Source organism: Cupressus sempervirens, chromosome 5 (assembly GCF_028749045.1).
Source record: "Cupressus sempervirens isolate cs-2001-9-10 chromosome 5, ASM2874904v1, whole genome shotgun sequence".
Lineage (NCBI taxonomy): Eukaryota > Viridiplantae > Streptophyta > Pinopsida > Cupressales > Cupressaceae > Cupressus > Cupressus sempervirens.
In genome coordinates this window covers 394,454,268-394,476,818 of record NC_143122.1, presented here as the reverse complement: position 1 = coordinate 394,476,818, position 22,551 = coordinate 394,454,268, and the positions used below count along the sequence as shown (strand labels likewise).

Below are 22,551 nucleotides of genomic sequence, written 5' to 3'. Positions count from 1 at the left end.
GATGTGATTGTTGACTAGAGCTGAAAGCTCAGTTTGATTGCTTCTATTGCATCCGCCCATAGTGCAAACAAACTAAGGTTTTCAGATCTATTAAACATAAAGAAGTTAGCCATATTTGATGTGATGCAAAATTGTTCAACGATATAAGAGTGAGAATTTTACATTGTAGGGGGGGAATTATAACCAATGTTCCATTCCCATTGTTTGACAAATGCTTACATGGAGGCATTTTCTGATTTGATGTAGATGGGCCTTCATTGGAGCAACTTTTATCAAGGATGTTGATGTACATTTAAGTATTTATTATCCTTAAGTATTAGATTTATCTACTCTCTGTAGTCTCTCTCTTATTTGTATTTCTATATGTACTATAAGAGCTATTTGCTTTGATCTTTTCCTTTGTCTCCATAGATGTTCTTGCACATTGGGCATGCTACCAAATATTGTGCTGGACTCAATCTTATGACAATAGCTTCAAAGAAGTTTTGATCTAGGATTCATTAGTCATTTGATAATTAGAATTATGAGTATCCTTCTATAACAAAAGGGAGTCTGGTGCATCCATTAGTTGTAAACTTGGAAGTCAAGAGGTTGATACATGAACTTGGAGCTTCAGAAGGGAGCTGCCATGTAATGTCCCAGGCGACTCACCTTGAGCAGGTTGGAGGTTCCCGAATGGCAGTATGAATGTGCAACAAGGTGCAAGAGGTACGGTTACGAATTTGCTAGCTGTACGTCAGGAATAGATCTTCATACAGAGTTGCTAAGATGGGCCGCTAATAGTCCGTACGTGTGCTAGAAGGCTGTACGGAATTGATGTGTTAGCTGTATGGTGACTATAAGAAGCCATACGGTTGCTACAAGAAGTCGTACGGTGGAAAGCAGTATGGGAGGGTCCTAATAATGTACGGTATTGTAGAAGGCTGTATGACTATGAGAATAGGCCGTACGACTAGGGGAGAATGCCGTATGGAATGCAAGAAGCCATACGGTGTCTCTAGGTGCCCGTATGGTTAGAGTGGAAGCACAGAGCTTGCCGTACCAAGCAAATTAAGGTCGTATAGAAGCCAAGAATGGTGTACAGTGAGTGTGGAGAGTGGAGTGTATGAAGATGCTTCAAGGTGCAAGAAAAATTAATGATGCTACTTAGAATTGCAGAAGGAAACATACACAAATTGCAGAAACAGAGCCAAAAGATTCATCAAAAGGTACTGATATGCAATTAAGTCCTTAATTTGCAAGATACAGACCAAGACAAACACCAACGGAGTAGGTTGAGGGTTGAATCCCACTGAAACCGTGCAAGCCAAATAGGGAAGATCTTTCACTTTCGAAATGGCGAACAATCCCAAACTCCAACAGGAATTTGCAATACAAAGAAATAAAATCCAAAGCATGCCTATAGACTTCCTACATGCTGTGCTTAAATACCCGTCGGGGAAACCTTTCCGAGGGTGTACAAAGATAGCTGACAGCGACACAAACTACGAAAACAAAAATAAAAATGGGTCTGATCTAAAATAAATCATCAGCTCGTTACAAAGATTAAATTATTATTTGTTTTATAATGGGAACAATACAATCCTCCCATCCCAAAATTTGCTTGTCCTCAAGCAAGTGCAATGCCGGGTGCTGGAGGATGTGCTTGCCTTCCCATATTGCATTGTCCAACGGTAGGTGTCGCCAGCGGACCAAGTATTCCCTCATGGTGCGGTTCTGTAGAGCTTTTTTACATACTTCGAGAATCTCAGTAGGTTCCAGAATGAGCTTCCCTTCCTCATTGAGTGGCGGAAGGTTGGTAGCGACTGTGACGTTTTACCCGATAGCCTTCTTCAGACAAGAAACATGGAAGACATTGTGAATACGGCTACCCTCTAGAAGTTCTAGTTTGTACGCTACCTCACTAATGTGACGGATCACGCGATAGGGACCATAAAAGCGTGGCTTCAATTTCTCCATTCTTGTTCCCTTTAATGAAGATTGTCGGTATGGTTGAAACTGGAGATAGACCAGATCCCCCACTTCAAAACTCCTCTCTATCCGATGTCTGTCTGCGTACACTTGTCAATTTTGTGCCTGCTGCAGGTTCTCTTTCAAGCTCCTCAGTATGTCCTGTCCCTCCTAAAGCCTATCCTTCGCCCTTGGAGTGCGACTATCACCCAGAATTGTGTCGATGAAGGAGAGGGGTTCGTGCTCGTACAAAACTTTGAATGGTGCCATCCCGATAGACATGTGATATGTGGTATTGTAGCAGTACTCCCCGAGATGGATCCATTTTACCCACGCTCGTTGTTGTGCTGAGACGTAGTTCCAAAGGTAGTCTTCGAGCCATTTGTTCACAATCTCAGTTTGACCATCTGTCTGTGGGTGATAACTTGTGCTCAATGATAATTCTGTCCCTACCATTTGAAATAATTTTGTCCAGAAAATACTGACGAATCGCCCATCCCGATCACTAACGACGTTTCGAGGTAAGCTGTGCAGGTGAAAGACTTCTTTGAAAAATAGGTTGGTGATTTGTGCAGCCTGAAGGTCCGAGGGGATGGTGAAGAAGTGTGCATACTTTGTCAATCTGTCAACCACTACGAAGATATAGTCCTTTCCGTTCACCTTGGGAAGACTTGTTATGAAGTCCATTGATATACTTCCCCACTTATGTTCGGGAATTGGCAACGACTGCAACAGCCTGGTAGGAAGAGTGTGTTCAGACTTGTTCTATTGGAAAACTGTACATTCTCTTACATGCTGCAACACATCCCCTTTTAGTCCCTTCTATGAAAATCTCTCCTAAATACTTCTGTAAGTGTTAAGGAAGCTGGGCTGTCCAGCTAGAGGTGAGTTGTGTACTTCAGGATCTTCTGCTTCAGTTTGGATTCTGGCACTAAGTATATCCGGTCTTTACAGTAGATGATATCATCCACCACTCTGTACCGATCATCGTGGGTGTGACCATCCATTATCTCACAGGCAAATGTATTCTTGGAATATTCTACTAACAGTTGTGCCTTCTAGTCAGCTGAGATCTGGTCTAGCGAGCAGATGGTGGGTTTTCTGGACAAGGCATCTGCAACAACATTGTTCTTCCCTTTTACATATTTAATGTCGAAATCAAAAGACTGAACTTTTCTTACCCATTTTTGTTGCTGTTCGTTCAAGTCCCGTTGCTCCAAGAAATATCTCAGGCTATTGTGATCTGTATGGACGAGAAACTTGGCACCTACCAGATACTGTTGGAACTTGGTTAGTGCATGTACGATGGCCAACATTTCTTTGTTGTAGATGGAATATAGGCGTTCCGCTGGTGTAAGCTTCCTGCTCTCATAGGTGATGGGGTGTCTATCCTACATTAGAACCGCTCCAATGCCCTCCTCGAACGCGTTGCATTCCAAAATGAACGGTCGGGTGAAGTCAAGTAGTACAAGAACCGGGCAAGTGCTCATGGCCTCTTTAAGCTTATCAAAGGTGAGTTGTGCTTCTTCGTTCCACTGGAAAGCCCCTTTCTTCGTCAGATCCGTTAAAGGTGTGCTAAGCTGAGAAAATCCTTTGACAAATCTCCTATAGTAACTACACAGTCCGAAGAATCCTCGCAGATCCATGAGTGATTTTGGGGGAGGCCAGTCGAGGATAGCCTGAATCTTCTCCTAATGCACTTGAACCCTGTATTTACTGACGACATGCCCCAAGTACAATATCTCTGTCATACCAAACTCACATTTGGACTATTTGGTGAATAGGGATTGTTCCTCCATGATACTCAGAACTTCATTCCGATGCTTCAGGTGCTCCTCCCATGTCCTGCTATAAATAAGATCATCAAAGAATACCAATAGATACATATGCAACTGTTTGTTGAAGATGTGGTTCATGCATGATTGAAATGTAGTAGGTGCGTTGGTCAAACCGAATGGCATGACCAAGAACTCATAATGTCTGTAGTGGCAACAGAAAGCCGTTTTCTCCTCATCTTCTTCCCTCATTCAGATCTGATGGTATCCTGAACGGAGATCTATTTTTGAAAAATAGACCGCGCCATTTAGTTCATCTAGTAGCTCATCAATCCTTGGGATGGGATACCTGTTGTTTATTGTCCTTTTGTTCAGCGTGCAATAGTCCACACACATGCGTATCATTCCGTCCTTTTTGACCAACACCATGAATGGCGCGAACGGGCTAGAATTGGGATGGATCCATCCTTTCTCAATCAATTCCTGAATCATTCGTTCGATCTCATCCTTGAATTTCTTGGGGTGGCGGTATGGTGTGGTTATGACCGACTTTGCTCTTGATTCCAACTCGATAGTGTGCTCAAACCCTCAACGAGGCGGTATGCCAGGAGGAATATCCATGAAAACCTTTTCATGTTTACTTAGAATATCCTAAAGTTCTTCATCCCGTGGAGGTGTTCGGTGCCCCTTTATAGATTCTGTCGAGATAAAACAATGCGTAGCCAAGCAACATCATCGTGTTGCAAGATTGCCTCTATTTGATGCGCGGAAACTTCATTCGGCCCTTCATTTGCCATCCCTCGGAGGACAACCTTCTTTCCACCGACTACAAAAGTGAAGTCCATCTGCTTGAAACTCTAAGTGTACTCATCAAGTGTCTCCATCCAATGTATGCCCAGAATGACTTCCATGTCAGCGAGGTCCACTATAAAAAAGTGCTCCATCACCGTGTGATTCACCATTGTGATGCTTAGCTAAGGAACAAGGTGCGTGTAGGGTAGGAAAGTCCCTCTAGCTACCTTGACTTGAAAGCCTTCGTGTGCTTCCGTAGGGAGACTTCTTCGCTTTACCAAGGATGAGTTTATGAAATTCAAAGTAGCTCTGCTATCCAACATCACCGTAACCCTTTGTTCTTGAAGTGTACCCCATACACGGAAAACTATGCACCTCAGACTGCCAGCCAATGCAATGGATCCTCCACGCTGTACCAAGGCGGCAATCCTCTCTGTACGGTTTAAACTGACCATGTTGTCATTGTTAGGTTGGTTATCTTCCATCAACATTTCTTCTTGTTCGTGTTCATCCTCATCATTAGACACTACCTCGATCTAATGGATCTTCCCCTTCTCGAGGCATTGGTGGCCAGGCCCCCAAGGCCCCTTGCAATTGAAACACAACTTCTTCCTTTGAAGTTCCTGTCGGGTAGCCTCATCCAATGACGACTTCTTGGGTGAAGGTTTGTCCCTCAAAAATGTCAATGGTTTCGGATGTGAGTTATTTCGAGAAGATGAGGATGATGCCGATGACGATGCCATACTTCGGGCCTTACTGATTGCTTCCGACAGGGTAGACGGATTGAATCCCTTCACCCAACATTTCAGTGGTTCTGCCAGTCCATCCATGAAGAGCACGACCTGCCTTCTTTCGGAAATGTCCGTGACCAACACAAAAAGTCTCTGAAATTCCGCAATGAATTGATCTACCGATCCAATTTGCTTTAGTTGCGCCAAGTCTTTGAAATTGAGCTTGGGATCTTTCCCATCAGATCATTCTATCAATTTCTCTGTGAATTCCACATAAGTTTTTATTTGATCATGCCCTAATGTGATGGTGTCGTGGCGCCACCATTCGTGCGCAACTCCCTCCGGGTGCAATGCGGCAAAATTGATTGCTTCTTCTTTTGGCATAGGATTCAGCTGGAAGTAGGTATCGGCCTTCATTACCCATGCTTGCACTGAAATGGAATCCAATCCGTCAAAAGGAGATAGATTCCCTTTACTCAATTTTCTCTTGAGATCATTGTTAAAGTATCCTCCTTTGTTTCTGCCTCCCGAATATCTCATTCTCAGATTTGCATAATCTTTGTAGGAAATGTCCTCTTCAAGGTTTGCATTCCTCCAGTCCTCTCTTATCTCTTCAAAAGTTGGTAGTCTCTCTCCGTAATGTGCTTCCGTCCATGGTGGGAAGGTCGGCATGGAAGATCGAGAGCGTGCTGGCTGAGGGTGTGGTTTACTTGATACTGAGTCCGTGCTGTGTCCATTTTGTTCTCCAGATATTTTGTTCTTTGCCAACTTCTTGAGGGTTTCCTCCACGAGTCGTTGCGTATCGGTGATTTGTGCCTGATTCTGGGCAAGTTCCCTCAGAAGTGCCACAAGTTCGGCGCCGGTTGGTTCCCGTTCGTCAGCCATTCGTTCAACGAAATGTTTCCTTCTTCTCTTTTGGCTATAAGCTCTCATTCATTGTCCACAGGCTAGCCGAATCAAAGAGCTTTGATACCACTGTAATGTCCCAGGCGACTCACCTTGAGTAGGCTGGAGGTTCCCAAATGGGAGTATGAATGTGCAACAAGGTGCAGGAGGTACGGTTATGAATTTGCTAGCCGTACGTTAGGGATAGATCTCTGTATGGAATTGCCAAGATGGGCCACTAACAGAGAAGGTCGTATGGAATCGATGTGTTAGCCATACGGTAGGAATTATGGCTGTACGGTGACTATAAGAAGTCATACGGTTGCTACAGGAAGTCGTATGGTGGAAGAAGCCAACAAGTGTACAGTGGAAAGCAGTATGGGAGGGTCTTGATAATGTACGGTATTGTAGAAGGCTGTATGGTTGTGAGGAAAGGTTGTACGGCTAGGGGAGAATGTCGTACGGAATGTAGGAAGCCGTACGGTATCTCTAGGTGCCCGTATGGTTAGAGTGGAAGCACAGAACTTTCTGTACCAAGAAAATTAAGGTCGTATGGAAGCCAGGAATGGTGTATGGTGAGTGTGTAGAGTGGAGTGTATGAAGATGCTTCAAGGTGCAAGACAAATTAATGATGCTAGTTAGAATTGCAGAAGGAAACATACACAAATTGCAAAAACAGAGCCAAAAGATTCATCAACAGGTACTGATATTCAATTAAGTCCTTAATTTGCCAGATACAGACCAAGACGAACACCAACGGAGTAGGGTGAGGGTTGAATCCCACCAAAACTGTGCAAGCCAAATAGGGAAGATCTTTCACTTTCGAAATGGCGAACAATCCCGAACTCCAACAGGAATCCGTAGTACAGAGAAATAAAATCCAAAGCATGCCTATAGACTTCCTACATGCCGTGCTTAAATACCCGTTAGGGAAACCTTTCCAAGGGTGTACAAAGATAGCCGACGGCGACACAAACTACAAAAACAAAAATAAAAATGGGTCTGAGATAAAATAAATCAATCGGCTTGTTACAAATATTAAATTATTATTTGTTTTATAATGGGAACATTACACACCATAGCATGAATGTCTGATGTAACCAACTTGGGATAAACCTACAGTTCAATACATTCACTCATGTTACTATGTATCAAAGTATGCTTCTGCAACAGGAGAAGATAGAGGATAAACTTCAGCTGATTTAGATTCAGAGGGAGTAGACAATGACGAAATGGATTTTCTAGTGATCAGTAAACTGTATCAGTTAGAGGACTATGATTCATGAGATGCAGTTCCATAACGTAAACAAAAAAGGCCTTTATGCAAATGCCTAAACCATTGATGGATACTTGGAATGTTATTTATTTAGAGGACATTATCACTAAATATTTGACAATCGATATTTTCTCCAAGCCTTGCGCCAAAGTGAATTTTATACATTATTGAAAACAAGTTTGGAGATATTGAGTGGAGCTCTTATTAAGACGAAGACTCAAAATCAGTGATTATCTAAGATGTACTTCAAATGAGTTTTTTCTCTGTGAGAGAGAAGTTTAAGGTGAAAATCCTTGTAATGTTTTCTTTTCTATGAGAGAGAAGTTTGGGGTGAAAGCCATTGTTCCACCCTATGAAAATGTTCATGGTGGATGTCATATGAGTTACTACATGACTTTGTGGAAATATCATGGAAGGTGACGATCTTTCATTGATGTTTTTTTGTGGTTACTATAGTAAGGTGACGATCTTACAATAGCCTAACCTTCTATCATGATGGATATCATATGGTTGATATCCAAGCATATCATGATAGATTATATCTTGTAAATCAATGTCAAGTGAGAGACAAATATCTTCTAATAGATATCTATGAGTTGTATTGTATAGATATATCATGGGGGATTAATATCCATGAACAAACCATGATTATAAAGTCCTTATGGTAAATATAAATGAGTTATATGTGTTTACATACCATATGGGCATCTTGAGTACTTGGTGAATATCATGAGACATGACATTCGTAGGCCATTACTTCGAGTACTTGGTAAATATCATGAGATTTGATATTTGTGGACCATCACTCCTGATATCATGAGATGATATCTTTATGGTGGATATCTTTAAATGAAGATATTTGTCAAAATTCCATTCATTCTGATATTACATTGAGGTAATATCTCTTTTTGTGTAAATAAATCTTTTATCCTCACTAGCTAAGAGGGACTTTTGATGAATTATAGCTTCAGTTGGATAAAATCATGTGTTAAATTACTATTTAAATATATATGAGAATATATATATGTGTGTGTAATATATTAAAGATTGATACTTAACTCATGTATGTAATATTTAAATAGAGAAATTTAATGATGGATAAATTAATATAAATATAAATAATAATACTGAAAATGACATACATAGATATATTTATATATATCATTATTATTATGTAGTATATTAATTTGATTAATCGACAATGTTGCAAATTCATTTTGTAGACCGATTCACATCGGTGTGTTTGTCTTAATTGGGCATTAACCTTACTGCCAACATGGAGACTTATCCATGAAAGAACATGTCTTCACGTACCTTGGAGGCATGATCTTTCATGGGCATGCCTCCTTGTTAATGTTTTAGCGTTAGTAGAAGTAAAACATTGATATATTAATCTGTGTTTATATTTTTCAGATAAATTGTTATTGGTGATTCTTATATATATAATATATATTATATATGTAATATAATATATATTATATATTATGCATTATATATATATATATATATATATATATATATATATATATATATATATGTAATATAATATGTATTATATATATTATGCATTATATATTATTATATAATAATATAATAATATAATAATATTATATTATATTACATATATGGTTAATATATTAATATTATATATAAGATGAGTTATGCATATAGTTATTTATAAACTAAATGGTGATTAACTATAGAGACATGTCTCTTCATGTCTCTTGAAGAGACATGTCTCATCCTCTCATATTATACATATATGAGATCCAAATCTGCATTTGGAAATCATCAATTACAATGGCAGTGAAAGTACATTTGCAGAGACGATCTCAGTTACTTTAACATGGTATTAGAGCCAACTGCAAATGTAAGAAATCTTTCAAACTATCAAATGGAATCTTTCAAACATTGAGGGAGACACAACATAATTCCAATAGAGCTGTCCAGGATTCTGAATAATATATAAACAAAGCTCAATATTGGATTAGTTGAATTGCATACTCTATAATGCCCAGTAATATGATTGCAATGGTTGTAGCAAACAATGTTGAACTTATGACAACCATTGTAGAAATATTTGTGGAGATTTGTTGTGCATACAATGAGGAAATTATATTGCTAGATTGGTGCTTTGCACAGGAGAGACTACAAATCACCGATACTTGTGATATTTGATTATATGGATGCAGATATATTGGAAAATTTGCAGTCAATATGTAGTGAACATATCTGGTCACACTTGTGAATATATCTACATAGGAATTATATCTGATGTTCCCAGTATTGTGCTACCTACATATATGGACAAAACATGAGACCCAACACGCAGTAAAGAGAAAACCACAGGCTAGGCAACGTATCATGTTTTGTATAATGGGCAATAGAGTATTGTGCTTCATGACTAGGTAGCGTAGAAGGTTCTCCAAAAGTCTTTGAAGTAAATATTGAGCATAGATGTGCACATTGAATCAGTGTTTAGAATTGCATGAAGAATGGAAATAATTGAAATTGGAATCGTTTATGTGAAGGGGAGAATCATTGTTTGAAAGTTAAATCACTAAATAATGAAGAACACTCAATGACATGAGGTTGCAAAAAATATAATAACATAAGATGTAGCCTTCTAATCTCATCCAAAGCGTATAAAGGAAAATCAGATGTAGAACGAACAGGATATAACTCCCGGAAAAATATTTTAAATAAATGAGACTGCTAGACACGATGAGAAAGGCCGATAAAATATTAATACCTATGCATGTGATACGGGTATACATTTTATTTGTAAAATATAAAAGTGATACAATCCCGTGTACCATGTAAAAGGGAAATTAATCAAAGCAACGAATGAAGAGGGTGACGTGAAGTATAAAATGCATAAGGTTTGAATAGGACAAGGAGCATAATAGAGAGAAATGTCAATGCGGTGATTAGTTATCTAGTTCAACCTAGCCCCCCCGACGGGGAATTCAACACGATAGTGCAATTCCAAGGTGAAGATCTCATATCAGGGCTTGTTCAATGCAGGGGAGACACAACGGAGGAAGAATGCAAAGCATGTTCAATACAAGCAAAGACAACACTTCGAAAAGAGTGTGGGAATTTTGTTGGGGGTAGAGTGTGGCTTTACAAGTGTTATTTGCGCTACAAGCACATGCCTTTCATTGGAGATCTGGACACCAAATCTTATCTTGTGCAAAACAATCTCTTAAATGCAACGGATCTTGAAGCTTTTGGGTCCATTGTGAATGCCCTTTTGTCTGATTTGTTTGTTAAAGTGATTAAATTGTCTAATCTCTATTCTTCCGATTCGGCTGTACATCGCTCTTCGTCTATGAAGATTTATGGGCTTGTTCAATGTTGGAGAGACATTTCTGTTTAGGACCGTGTGGATTGTTTGGACAATGTGATTCAGGCGCTTGTGGAGGTCAAAAATGGGGCTCATAGTATTGGAGGCATTGTTTACTCTAGAAGCTATACTGAATCATTTTTTTGGAAAAATAGAACACTGTGAGCAAATCAGGAAGGTTGAATATCCTGCCAAACTCTCCATACTCTCTTCAAGAAAATCAATGTGGATAATCCATTAAGCAGAGATATGATGAGGGAGCAAGTGTATAACATAGTCACAAAGGAGAAAATTAATCAGCGTATAAACGAAGGACGGTATGGAATCTAAGCAGAAGTAAATACAAAAAGGGTTAACATAACATAAAGGTGATAAAGGCAACGACAGTAGGAAAGTCATGGACCCCATTAAAAGAAAAGCTATATTTTAGGAAGGTAAGTATAATATAAATCACCATTTAAAATAGATAGTGATAATATATAATAAGAAAAATTGCATTATTCTAGAATCTATATGAATATTCAAAATCATATAACATTCGAAGAAATGAAGGAATTTGATAGGAAAATCCCTTAGATCAATGTCGAGAATAAATGGACTAACCTTCTAATATCATTACCATTAAGTATAAGTGAGTATTGAGTGAGTATAAGTAAGTATTAATATGAATATATTTTATTGAACATATATATTCCATATTGTAAATACTATTGTTTATCATTTTTCATATATATATATATATATATATATTATAAGGATATAAGAATTATTTATTATTATAATGGAATTAACAATTAATGTGATATACAATTATTTTTATATTGACATAATGTTTATCAACTAGAAAAGAGATTCATTATGAGAATATACAAGGTAAAGATGAAGTATATTTATATTCTGACTTCTATACATCACTAAGTATTTTTTGTTATGGCTTGAGTTAAAATGCTAACATTCTTATTTGTATTTCTATATGTACTATACAAATTATTTTCCTTGATCTTTTCCTCCGAGAATGTTATTACAAGAGGAAGGAGATTGAAATTATGAGGGAGCTGGACACTTGACATTTCATTTGAGGCTCTTGTAGAGTAAGGAGAAATTGTGAAGGGGAGCAGTGTGATAGAACGTAGTAAATGAGCTTCATTATGTTCTGAGAGAATTGCTCATCACACATGCTACAAAATATGGTGAAGGGTCTTCTTCTGAAACACCCACGTATGGAGAAATATAATTAGTTCCATTTTCGTCATCGTGGATGGAGAAATGAAAATGAGGGAGGTTGATATTTCAGGCAACTTTGAGAGGGAGCAGATAGATGATATGATTCAGTAAATCTTCGGTGATCTCGATCATATTGATTTAGAGGGAGTAAACCATATTGTGATGGAATCTTCAATGATCGATAAATTGTAACAGTAAAGAGAACTATAATTCATTCAATTATGTGATCTTAATGAACCTACCCTTGTGTACATAATATGAAAGAGCAAGTTTGAACTTAGAAGTTATCATATATGATACAAAACAATATAAGAATGAGTGGGAATTTTACATTGTGGGGGGGATTTAATAGTCAATGTTCTATTCCCACTTGAACCATCCTTAGAAAAAGAGATTTTCCATGTCCCTCTTGGGGCAGATAAGTACTTATATCTTTTACATTTATCTATTCATTTATTAAGGGTTATTTGCTTTGATCTTTTCCTTTATGTTTAAGGATATTCTTTCAGGAAAAGAAGGTTGATACTTCAAATATGCTACCAAATATTATGTAGACTAAATCTAATGATAGTAGTTCCAAAGACCCTAATGATCAAGATGGATCTTGATGTAAGTATCTTTGATGATTGAGATTATGAGATTCTTATACATTAAGAGGGAGTATGACACTTGTCCAAAGGCAATGTTGGAGCTTAGAAGATTGATACTCAGAGGGAGTTTAGAAATCCATGTGGGTGATTGCATGATGATGATGGGCTTACTCCTGCGTATATCATGAGCGAGTGATGAGTTTGTCAAGCATCCTTGGGAAAAGAGAGTTTTTGTTTTTGAGGAAGTAACAAGAGGACCTGACATCCCAGGATCTATATTCAAAGGGAATTTTTTTGAGATACAATCCCTTATGTATGATATCTTCTCCATGAGAAGAAGTTCTAAAGCAAAATATTAAATTGAAATATTTCAAAGGCAAAAATTGATATGTTGATTTCAATCTATATCTGGTTATATAATTGTTGTTTCAGATATGTAATGAAAGGTGATGATCTTTCATTGGCATATATAAACAGATGGTAATCATTGTAAGGTGACGATCTTACATATGATAGGCCCGTTATCATGGTTCTTTGGGCCGGAATCTGCCAGACACCATGATAACAAACAAAAGGTAACCTTTGTAAGGTGAGGATCATACAAATGATAGTCCTGTTATCATGGACATCTCTAGATATTGTTTTCGGACAATTAGAGATCATGGGTAACAGATCATATGTGTATCATGAACATCTCTAGACATTGCTTAAATGCAAGTAGAGATCATGAATGTGTTATGGGCATCTCTAGACATTTCTTAAGTGCAAGTAGAGATCATGAGTGTGTCATGAACATCTCTAGACATTGCTTAAGTGCAAGTAGAGATCATGAATTGCAAATGTGTCATGGACATCTCTAGACATTGCTTAAGTGCAAGTAGAGATCATGAGTGTGTTATGGGCATCTCTAGACATTGCTTAAGTGCAAGTAGAGATCATGAGTGTGTCATGAACATCTCTAGACATTGCTTAAGTGCAAGTAGAGATCATGAACTGCAAATGTGTCATGGACATCTCTAGACATTGCTTAAGTGCAAGTAGAGATCATGAAAATTTTAATCACTATGGACATCTCTAGACATTGCTTAAGTGCAAGTAGAGATGATAGGAAATACTTTATGTTGCTAAGAGATTTTAATATACATTGTGTTGATTACATAATGATTCTGATTCTAATCTAATGATGTTTTACTTCTCCCTTGCTAAAGAAGGAGTGTTAATGTTTTAGCGTCAGTAGTAGTAAAACATTGATATATTAATCTGTGTTTATATTTTTCAGATAAATTGTTATTGGTGATTCTTATATATATAATATATATATATATATATGTAATATAATATGTATTATATATTATTATATAATAATATAATAATATTATATTATATTACATATATGGTTAATATATTAATATTATATATAAGATGAGTTATGCATATAGTTATTTATAAACTAAATGGTGATTAACTATAGAGACATGTCTCTTTATGACTCTTGAAGAGACATGTTTCCTCCTCTCATATTATACATATATGAGATCCAAATCTGCATTTGGAAATCATCAATTACAATGGCAATGAAAGTACATTTGCAGAGACGATCTCAGTTACTTTAACACTCCCAACTATTCACTGCCCTTCTTATACACTCAGGTCGTCATTTGTCGATACACAAACACATAAGAAAACCAGTCTTCTAGTATCAGCCTCTTCTGCACTTAATCAGACAAATTATAAAGTACTATCTGCAGTCAGATATTCAATGGAACCACAGGTATTCAGAAATTATTATTTCTGATAGATATTATCAATAGTTAATAAAATAAAATAAGATTAACCTTATATAAATCTGATCTACATTTAACATTATATTTTTAAGATCTTCATGCAAACACATCTTTGGTGTGCAAATTGATTCTACACTAGTTTATGTAGTTGTAATATTGGTATGAAGCCAGCGAAAGCAAAAGAAATGAGTGGGAAATTAAATAATTTGATTCGACACTAAAGAGGCTTGACACTAGTGATGAGAATGGATGTCAATGATACATGTAAGGAGCAGAAAAATGAAGGCATTATAAGCTATATAGTAGAAGTCGAAATGTCTAATCTAATTGTCCTATAACTAAAGGGATAAATTTTCCCCTTCAATGTGATGCTTGCTATCTTGTACAATTCTTCCCAGTTTGGTTTTCAAAAGCCTTACCTTAATTGACTTGTTGAAAATTATGGCTTATCTTTTTTCTGTAACTATTCGATTCCTTTTAGAGATCTTCATATGAAGATCTACTTTGGTATCATTGAAAAAAGCAACTTGATACTTTTTTTAAGGTGTTTACTTTCTCGAGTAAGAGATTCTTTAGAGGTTTCTAGTTCCTTTTTCAGTTTAACTAGTTTTTATTCCTCCACAGACTGATCTTCTATGTCTATTTCCATGAGCTCTTCATCCGTCTTGGATACAAATTTGTTTTCCTCCTTCAAGGTGTCTGCACCAAAGTGTTATTATTCTCAATTGTGTCATTTAGGTCTTTCTTTGGAACACCTTTAGTGTTCAGTTCCTGGACAGTGGTATCTAAATTTTTCGCTTTAGAGCTTCTAGTTCTGATATGGTAATAGCCAAACAATTTCTACATGAAAAATGCATTTAATGCTCAAGAGGCTGTGAGCATGTAACATCTTCAATTATGGTCTCTGTTTTGGCCCAAATTTTAACACATGATATGGTCCCTTGGATTCCTCTTGAACAAAAAATCCCAGGTTGACTTCCAGTATGTTTCTTAAAGGGTTTTTCATCCAAAAAATAAATAAAAAAGATTTGGAAGTCTCACCCAGACTAGAATGAATTCAGTCTTTGGTAAAAAGACATTGTGGATGCTAAAGCTTTATACAGAGAATGTATATCCCAAGGAACCAATGGCCCTTTCACAGAACATAAAATTTGTCTTCTTTTATATAGAAGATGAAACTATGGATTCTCCTTGCAGTAAGAGCTACTGCAAAGATCTAGATTGAACAAATTGCATTTGTCAGAGATCCAACTCTAAGGAGTATCCTTTGATGGCCATAGGCCTCTGAGAATGTATTTCTTAAGGAAGTGATGGCCCTTTCCCAGAACATAACTTTTTTCTTCTGCTATATAAAAGATGAAACTAAAGATTCTCATTGTGAGAAGAGATTTACAAAGATCTAGATTGATCAAATCCTATTTGTTAGAGACCCAACTATAAAGAGTTCCCTATGTTGGCCATAGGCCTCTGAGAATGTATTTCCAAAGGAAGCCCTCTTGTAGAGCATAAAATTTGTCTTCTACTATATACAACATGAAACTAAAGATTCTCTTTGTGACAAGAGATATTACAAAGGCCTAGATTGTGCAAACCCATTTTTCAGAGATCCATCTATAAAGTGTGTCCTTGATGGCCATAGGCCTCTAAGTGATGTTTGCTCAAGAAATTTCTGACTTGAGAGGGACCGGCTTCCTCCTTTGGCTCTAAAGAAAGAGAAGTCTCTGAAATAGAAAAGTAGCTCAAAAGTAGGTTTAGCAAAGGGGCTATTGCTTCTTGTAATGTCCCCATGTTTAGTAAGTTCTTGTAGTTGGCTTAGTCAGTTCATCATCTCATCCTCGTGACTTGATAGTGGGAATTGAGGGTCTTAATTGTGGAGTTATTAGGCTTTCTAGCGGCCTATGGTGAGTTTTGGATCAATTATGAGGTACTTACTATTTATAGTAAGTCAACAATTGCTTCCGATGAGTTCAATTGAGTTAGAGGAGTTGAGTGATGCTCTCAGTTTTTATTTCAAGCTTCTCATTTGGGCTCCAAGAATGTTGGAGGGAGTGTCTATAGTAAGTCACCCCATTAGGTTCATTCATCATTTTTCTTCATCAGGATCAGTCTTGTGTTGTCAGATTTCAATTCTAATGCATCTACAATCATTTTTACAAGACAGTTGAATTATTATTATTCATCCAAATATTTTGAGGTTTCTATTTTTGCTGCTATTGTACTTTGGTTACCTTAGTGTCATAGCTTGTTGAAACCATATTGAAAAGTTTTAAATCTTGGGCACAAGAAACAGTGGCCTTGTGTGCAATAGTGTTATGATATGGTTGAAAAGGTCGTTTTTGGGAGCCAAAAGAAATTAATAAACTATATTATATGGGACGTTATAAAATGATGTTGTGTTGAGGAACTTCATAAGTGAAGTTGTATTTGGGAAACTTTTTGCCAATGGGGGTTATAAATATGAGATCATTTTGATGGAAAAGGATCCGATTATCTTATATGCTTTTGTTGTCTCGGTGACTTTTTTGAGGTTCTGATTTTTAATCCCCCATGCTGTGGTATTAGGGTTGGATCTAGAGAATTGAAATCAAGTTGGTGCTTCAAATCACTCCTGAGGTATAGTGATTTTGTTAGTACTTTGAATATATGTGTATCACCATTACTGTGTTTCTTGTAGCTTGGAGATTTAATTGAGCTAAGAATTATTAAGACTTCTTTTTGTTCATGTTGTTGCTAAGAAGTCAAAATATGTTTTCTGGGAGTTATTAGCAATCAGTATTGTAATTTGGAAAAACCGTGGTTAGTGAAATTTGTGGCAAAATATGTTTTCTAGGAGTTATTAGCAATCAGTATTGTAATTTGGAAAAACCGTGGTTAGCGAAATTTGTGGCAATTATATACTCTTGCTCATTGTTGATCATAATTTTGGAAAGAGAGTTCAATTTGCATATAAAATCTGCTGTTGTGCATTCTAAACCTGGGTGTGAGTATCAGACAGAGTGGCTGCATACGTATTCGTGGGCTGCGGATGTAATTTGCAATGACTGCAGATTGTTTTTGGGCCCTGCAATTTGTTTTTCCTAGGCCCACGTTCACCTTCTAAGCTCTGTGATTTCTGCCAGAGGCCTACATTTTGTTATTCAATGCTTGTGCTCATTACTTGGAGAGCCCATGATCATTTTGGAAGTCTATGTTCTATTGTTGGTGGACTGTGTTGGAGTTTTGAAGGCCCGGTCTTGTTGCTAGGACGCTGCAATTGATTGGCAAGCTGTTATTACAAGGAAATTACATCATTGTGCCAAACATAGGTTCCATTGTAATTATTTCTAGTTTATACCATTGTCATCTGCCATCATTGCAATCAGATTTGTATTGAATAAAGATGGTTATTAGTCTATGTGATTGTGTTAGTTTCAATATTGGCATTCCCTTTAATATTGTGCTTACAAAGTTGTGATACAAATAATGATTTCATTATTCAATATATATGCTCTAAATGCAAAAGTAATTAACTCAAACTTCACAGAGATTTGTCATTACAGTTATATTGAGTTAGCCTGCTAAGTGTTTGACAAAATGTCAAACCCTTGAAATGTGAAAGAAATTGATGTTTGATTTAGCTATAATCAAACAGAGTTATTACAGTGGTATATAAAGTGGTTTCCTGTCACCCTGTGCGGTAGGAAAATATTTATTATTTTAGATCTGCTGGTGTTTTGGAATTTTGGAGTAACTAGCACTCTTGCATTTTCCAGTTATAGACAGACATAGGAGAACCAATAGTTCTAGGAGTCGATGGAGTAGTGAGGAAGATAGCAGGAAAATAAAAGATTTGAGGGAGAGTATGGAAAGACTTAAGCTTCATCAGTAGAGATTGACTGCAAGACTGTTAGATCTAGAGACGGTTGATAGGGCAATGAGGTTTATGGTTTCCACTTTTAGTAGACCAACTTTGAGGATGCAGGGATGAAGGCTTGAGTTCTCTATGGTTGGCATTCAAGAGGCAAATATACCTGTGTTTAGTACGGCCCCCACTAATCCTACTTGTAGTTCTGATGATGGACTTTCCACATAGAGACATGTAGATATGTCAATGCCATTGGTGGACGACAACACTGAGCTTCAGCAGGTTGAGGATTCCAGAGTTGTTGTAGTTAGTGCAGAGGCAGTTGATGTAGTAGTTACTACTGATTGTTCAGATTCTCTAGAGGAGTGGATTGTTATTGGAGATTATATGTTAGTTGTCGTAGCATTGCTCTAGAGTAGGAGGCACAACCTTTCTCAGGAGGGATAGGCGAGAGCATGGGGCTAGCCAGCTATGATATTAGTGATCTGGGTGTTACAACGGAGTCGGTGGATGTTGGTTCATGCTCTACTGTTATTGATTCAAAGCCTGACATTGAGTTCTATGTGCAAAGTTAGGTAATAACAGTTGAGCATTTGTTAGGAGATGTGGATACAGTGAGTATTGACACCTCTGATGATTTGTTGGATGATGCTATGAGCTACATTGGGTATAATATTCCTTGCTAGATATTGGGTGATGACTCTAAAGAGGTTTTGGATGGGTCCCAGGATTAGGATTTATAGGGACTTTTTGTTGAGGGGGAAATAGAGTCATACGAGGAGTACGATACAAGGGTTTCCGCTTCTCTTCTAGAGGAGGTGTTGCTTGAGGTACCAACTAGTTATATCTCAATTGTAGATGTGTGGGAGGACAATAGCATACATGTGAGTGATCTTGTGGTGAACAACTCTAATTTAGTTCTCTATCACAATGCAGTTAGCGAGACAGAGAGCTTGCATTGGAGTTAGGGGTTACATAGGCATCATGTGGACAATCAGCTGAAGGTGAGTAGTGATGATATCTCTTCATCTTTTCAGTGTTATGATGTGATTTGTCAGATGTTAGCCACATATGGTTGGGTTGCTTCTATGTCAGATGTGCACAGTGATAGTAGGTCTTTCCCTAGCAAAGGTTCATGGGCTTCAAGAGTCTGTTAGGATCTTGAAGCATAATTATTCGCAGTTAGTTGTTGACAGGGATTACCTTCTAAAGTGGGCAACACCTGTTATGAAACATTGTTAGGGAAAGAGGAGGAGATGGTTGAGCTCACCCATGAGCTTGAGGTGATTGTGGACTCACTACAGTGTACCTAGTTGGCTTTCCAAGAGTCATAGTCATAGTTGGATGAGCTGACCATGGAGTTGGAGCATGCTTGGTCCCTCCCAACCCTAGATCTAGTCCAGCTACATATTGTTGTGGTTGGTGGTGAATTTGCTTCCATGGTCGGGGATGATGGACATGATGATGTGGCAGACACATCTGTCTAGGATATGGGTATGATAGGTACAAAGGAGGTGAGAGCATTTGTGGAGACAAGCTCTCATGGTGATTTGCTTCCTTTTGTTGGAAGAAAGTCTATTTCATCTCTTATAGATGGTACAGTTGGATAGTTGGCAATGCCACATTTTCAGAGGGATTAGTTGTGGGTTGTAGGGGAGCAGATTGGCGCTTCCACATTAAATTTCTACTAAAATGAGTCATTCATGGAATATTTACTTGAGAGTTTGGATTTGCAGGAGGATTCATACAAAGTATTTGAGGGTACTTTCATTCGGGGCTCTTGTGCTATATGGTGATTAGCAGGGAAGATTGTAGAGACCTTGGCAACAATACTTCCAACAAGGATTTTGTGGTTGGGTTTGCTAAGAGGGTTTCCCAGGATCTTGCCCAAGCAGTAGTTCAGAATTAGAGATTGGAGTAGTCTCTTGATTCCTAGCTTGAGATTGATGAGCCCTTGACAGAAATTGGGAGTTTTTACCGGCATTACATAGTTAGAAGTGCTCATCATTTCACTTTTGACCCACAGGAACAGGATTTGGTTTTAAGACGGTGTGGGTTGGCTCCAATTTCATAGCATCCATTATGGGATGAGTTAACACCATCTTCTGCCGATGGGATCGACAACTGCAAGTTAGACCACTTGTAGTATTGACACGCCTAGGAAATTTTATTAGAGGTTGGAGTTGGTGGTAGTGATTTAGGTACCTATGGTTGTTAATAGTTTTATAGTGCAGTTGGGTGTGTGTCAGTTTGATGGGGACTCGGGTGTGTTGATGTCAGTTTTGTTCCACTACAACATGTAGAATCAAACACTTAATGTTTCAAGGAGAAACACCAAACTTTCATTCCTCTCTTGATATAAGGTCATCTCTCATGCTAAGCTTGCAAAGTAAGATCATGAAATGACCTCGAGGTTCCTTCTATTTGTGGGCTTTACTCAATTTTGTGATGTGATATGTTGGTTATCACAAAGGGACTTACACTATTCATTCAATGGATATCAACTCTTACACCTCTAAATATTTGGCTTTACAATGTGCAAGGAAAATATAGCTTAACTTATCTACTCCACTTTCGACTTAAACTTCTAACTTCTATTTCTACTCCTACTTCTACTATGAATGCAAGGAATCATGGATGAACTTGAACTCTACTAGATGTAATCTTGCCAGTGACTCCACCCATCTAGTGCAAGATTCTAACGAGTACACAAATGATTTTCACATCAATATCCTATCTCCAATCCCATCATTTGGATGCAAACCAAAGATTGAACATCAATTAAAGTTAAAGTATTTTCATCGGCTCACCATACAAGGCACCCTTACCATCGGCAAGAGGCTAGTGACCCGAATTTTTCGAGTCATTCAAGTGGACATCCACAATGACTTCCATCCAACTAAACTACTAAAAATTGTGAAATAAAATCCTAAGCTAAGTGCGGAAATATGGATCACTATGTAATAATACAAACTTGATCACAACAATTCACCATGCAAGGCACAACAATGAAAAGTAGAGCAAATTTAGTATCATTATAGTAACAATTCTCCAAAAGTCCTCTTTTACAAATGAGAGGGGGCATTTCTTATATAGGGAGGTCAAAACAACAGATGGCCAAGATTGATTTAAAACCAAGGGCCCTGATTAATCTACATAAGCCCTAATTAGGGTTTTATAACCACCTGCTACAAATACTAAATGCTCACCCAATTACAATTAAGCACCACTATGTGGGCCTGGGCCAATGAAAAAATTCAAATCCAAAACAATTTGATAAGGATGTATGACACATGGATTTATGAGAAGAGAGCCCATGGTAGACAATGCCACCTCATTGCTTTGGGAAATGTGTTCCTTATCCTGCAAGGCAAAGAACCAATTGTAAATAATTATCAAATATTAAATAATAATTGCAATTAAATTTAGAAAATCATCACAAACTTGCCATTTTAATTTCAATTTTTTTTATGGGGTAATGCAAATTGAATTGGAAAATATTTATTTTATTACCATTTATGATTTGTTTTCCATTAAATTTAATTTCTACTTGTTAAAGATGATGCCATTTGGATATTTTCAATGCAACAATGGATGAATTAATTAATTCATTTAAAATCAATCCATATTTTGCAAAATCAAGGTAAATTTAAATCTTGTCTCTATTTAAAACCCTTTTTTTTCTTCTGATTTTTGCCATTTTCTCTCAATTTTTTTTCTTTTGTAAATTTTTTCTAACTTTAACAAATGGATCTTACCTCACTTCCAAAATTAATTTCTTCATAAATATTTAATCTAGGGCATTTAATCCCCCATGCTCATACATTATTTCCTAGGGTTGTTTTGCCTCGAATTTTGTGCCCAATGTCCTATATAAAAGAGGCTACACACATTTGCAACAAACGTCTAGGCTCCACCTCCCATTTAATGGCTGAAAGATCCTTGATCTAAGATGAGACAAAATTATCATAGGTAGCAAATCAAGTTCTAGCACAAGCTGAGACAACTTTTAATTGGGTAGCGAAACACGTTTGGGCCAAGCTAAGACAACATTTACTTGGGTAGCGAAACATGTCCAGACCAAGCTGAGACAACATTTACTTGGGTAGTGAAACACGTCTCAACCAAGCTAAGACAACTTTTACTTGGGTAGGGAAACATGTCTTGGCCCAAGATGATTTTTATACTTAATCTCTTCTTAAGCATCATTCCCAATGTTGTTCCATCTCCCAGACTTAGCCAAATCTTTGTTTCAACCCAAACAAAAACCCATTCTCTTCAAACTTAAGCCCAGTGCCAAAACTTTAGAACCCAACTGCTACCACAACAGCCTAAGCAGGAAACAAAAGAG

The 22,551-nt window shown here is 37.4% G+C and overlaps 1 protein-coding gene across 2 annotated transcripts in view; it reads left to right on the top strand.

Moving 5' to 3' along the window:
• Positions 1-22,551, top strand: part of LOC149556461 (uncharacterized) — a 208,989-nt gene that overhangs the window by 66,511 nt on the left and 119,927 nt on the right. The window contains exon 5 of one of the 2 annotated variants that reach the window (XM_089830778.1): positions 16,919-16,969. The exons of the other annotated variant lie outside the window; for it this stretch is intronic. Coding sequence (XP_089686904.1) covers positions 16,919-16,969 — 51 coding nt within the window. The remainder of the gene's footprint in view (positions 1-16,918; positions 16,970-22,551) is intronic. 2 annotated transcript variants of the gene reach the window in all.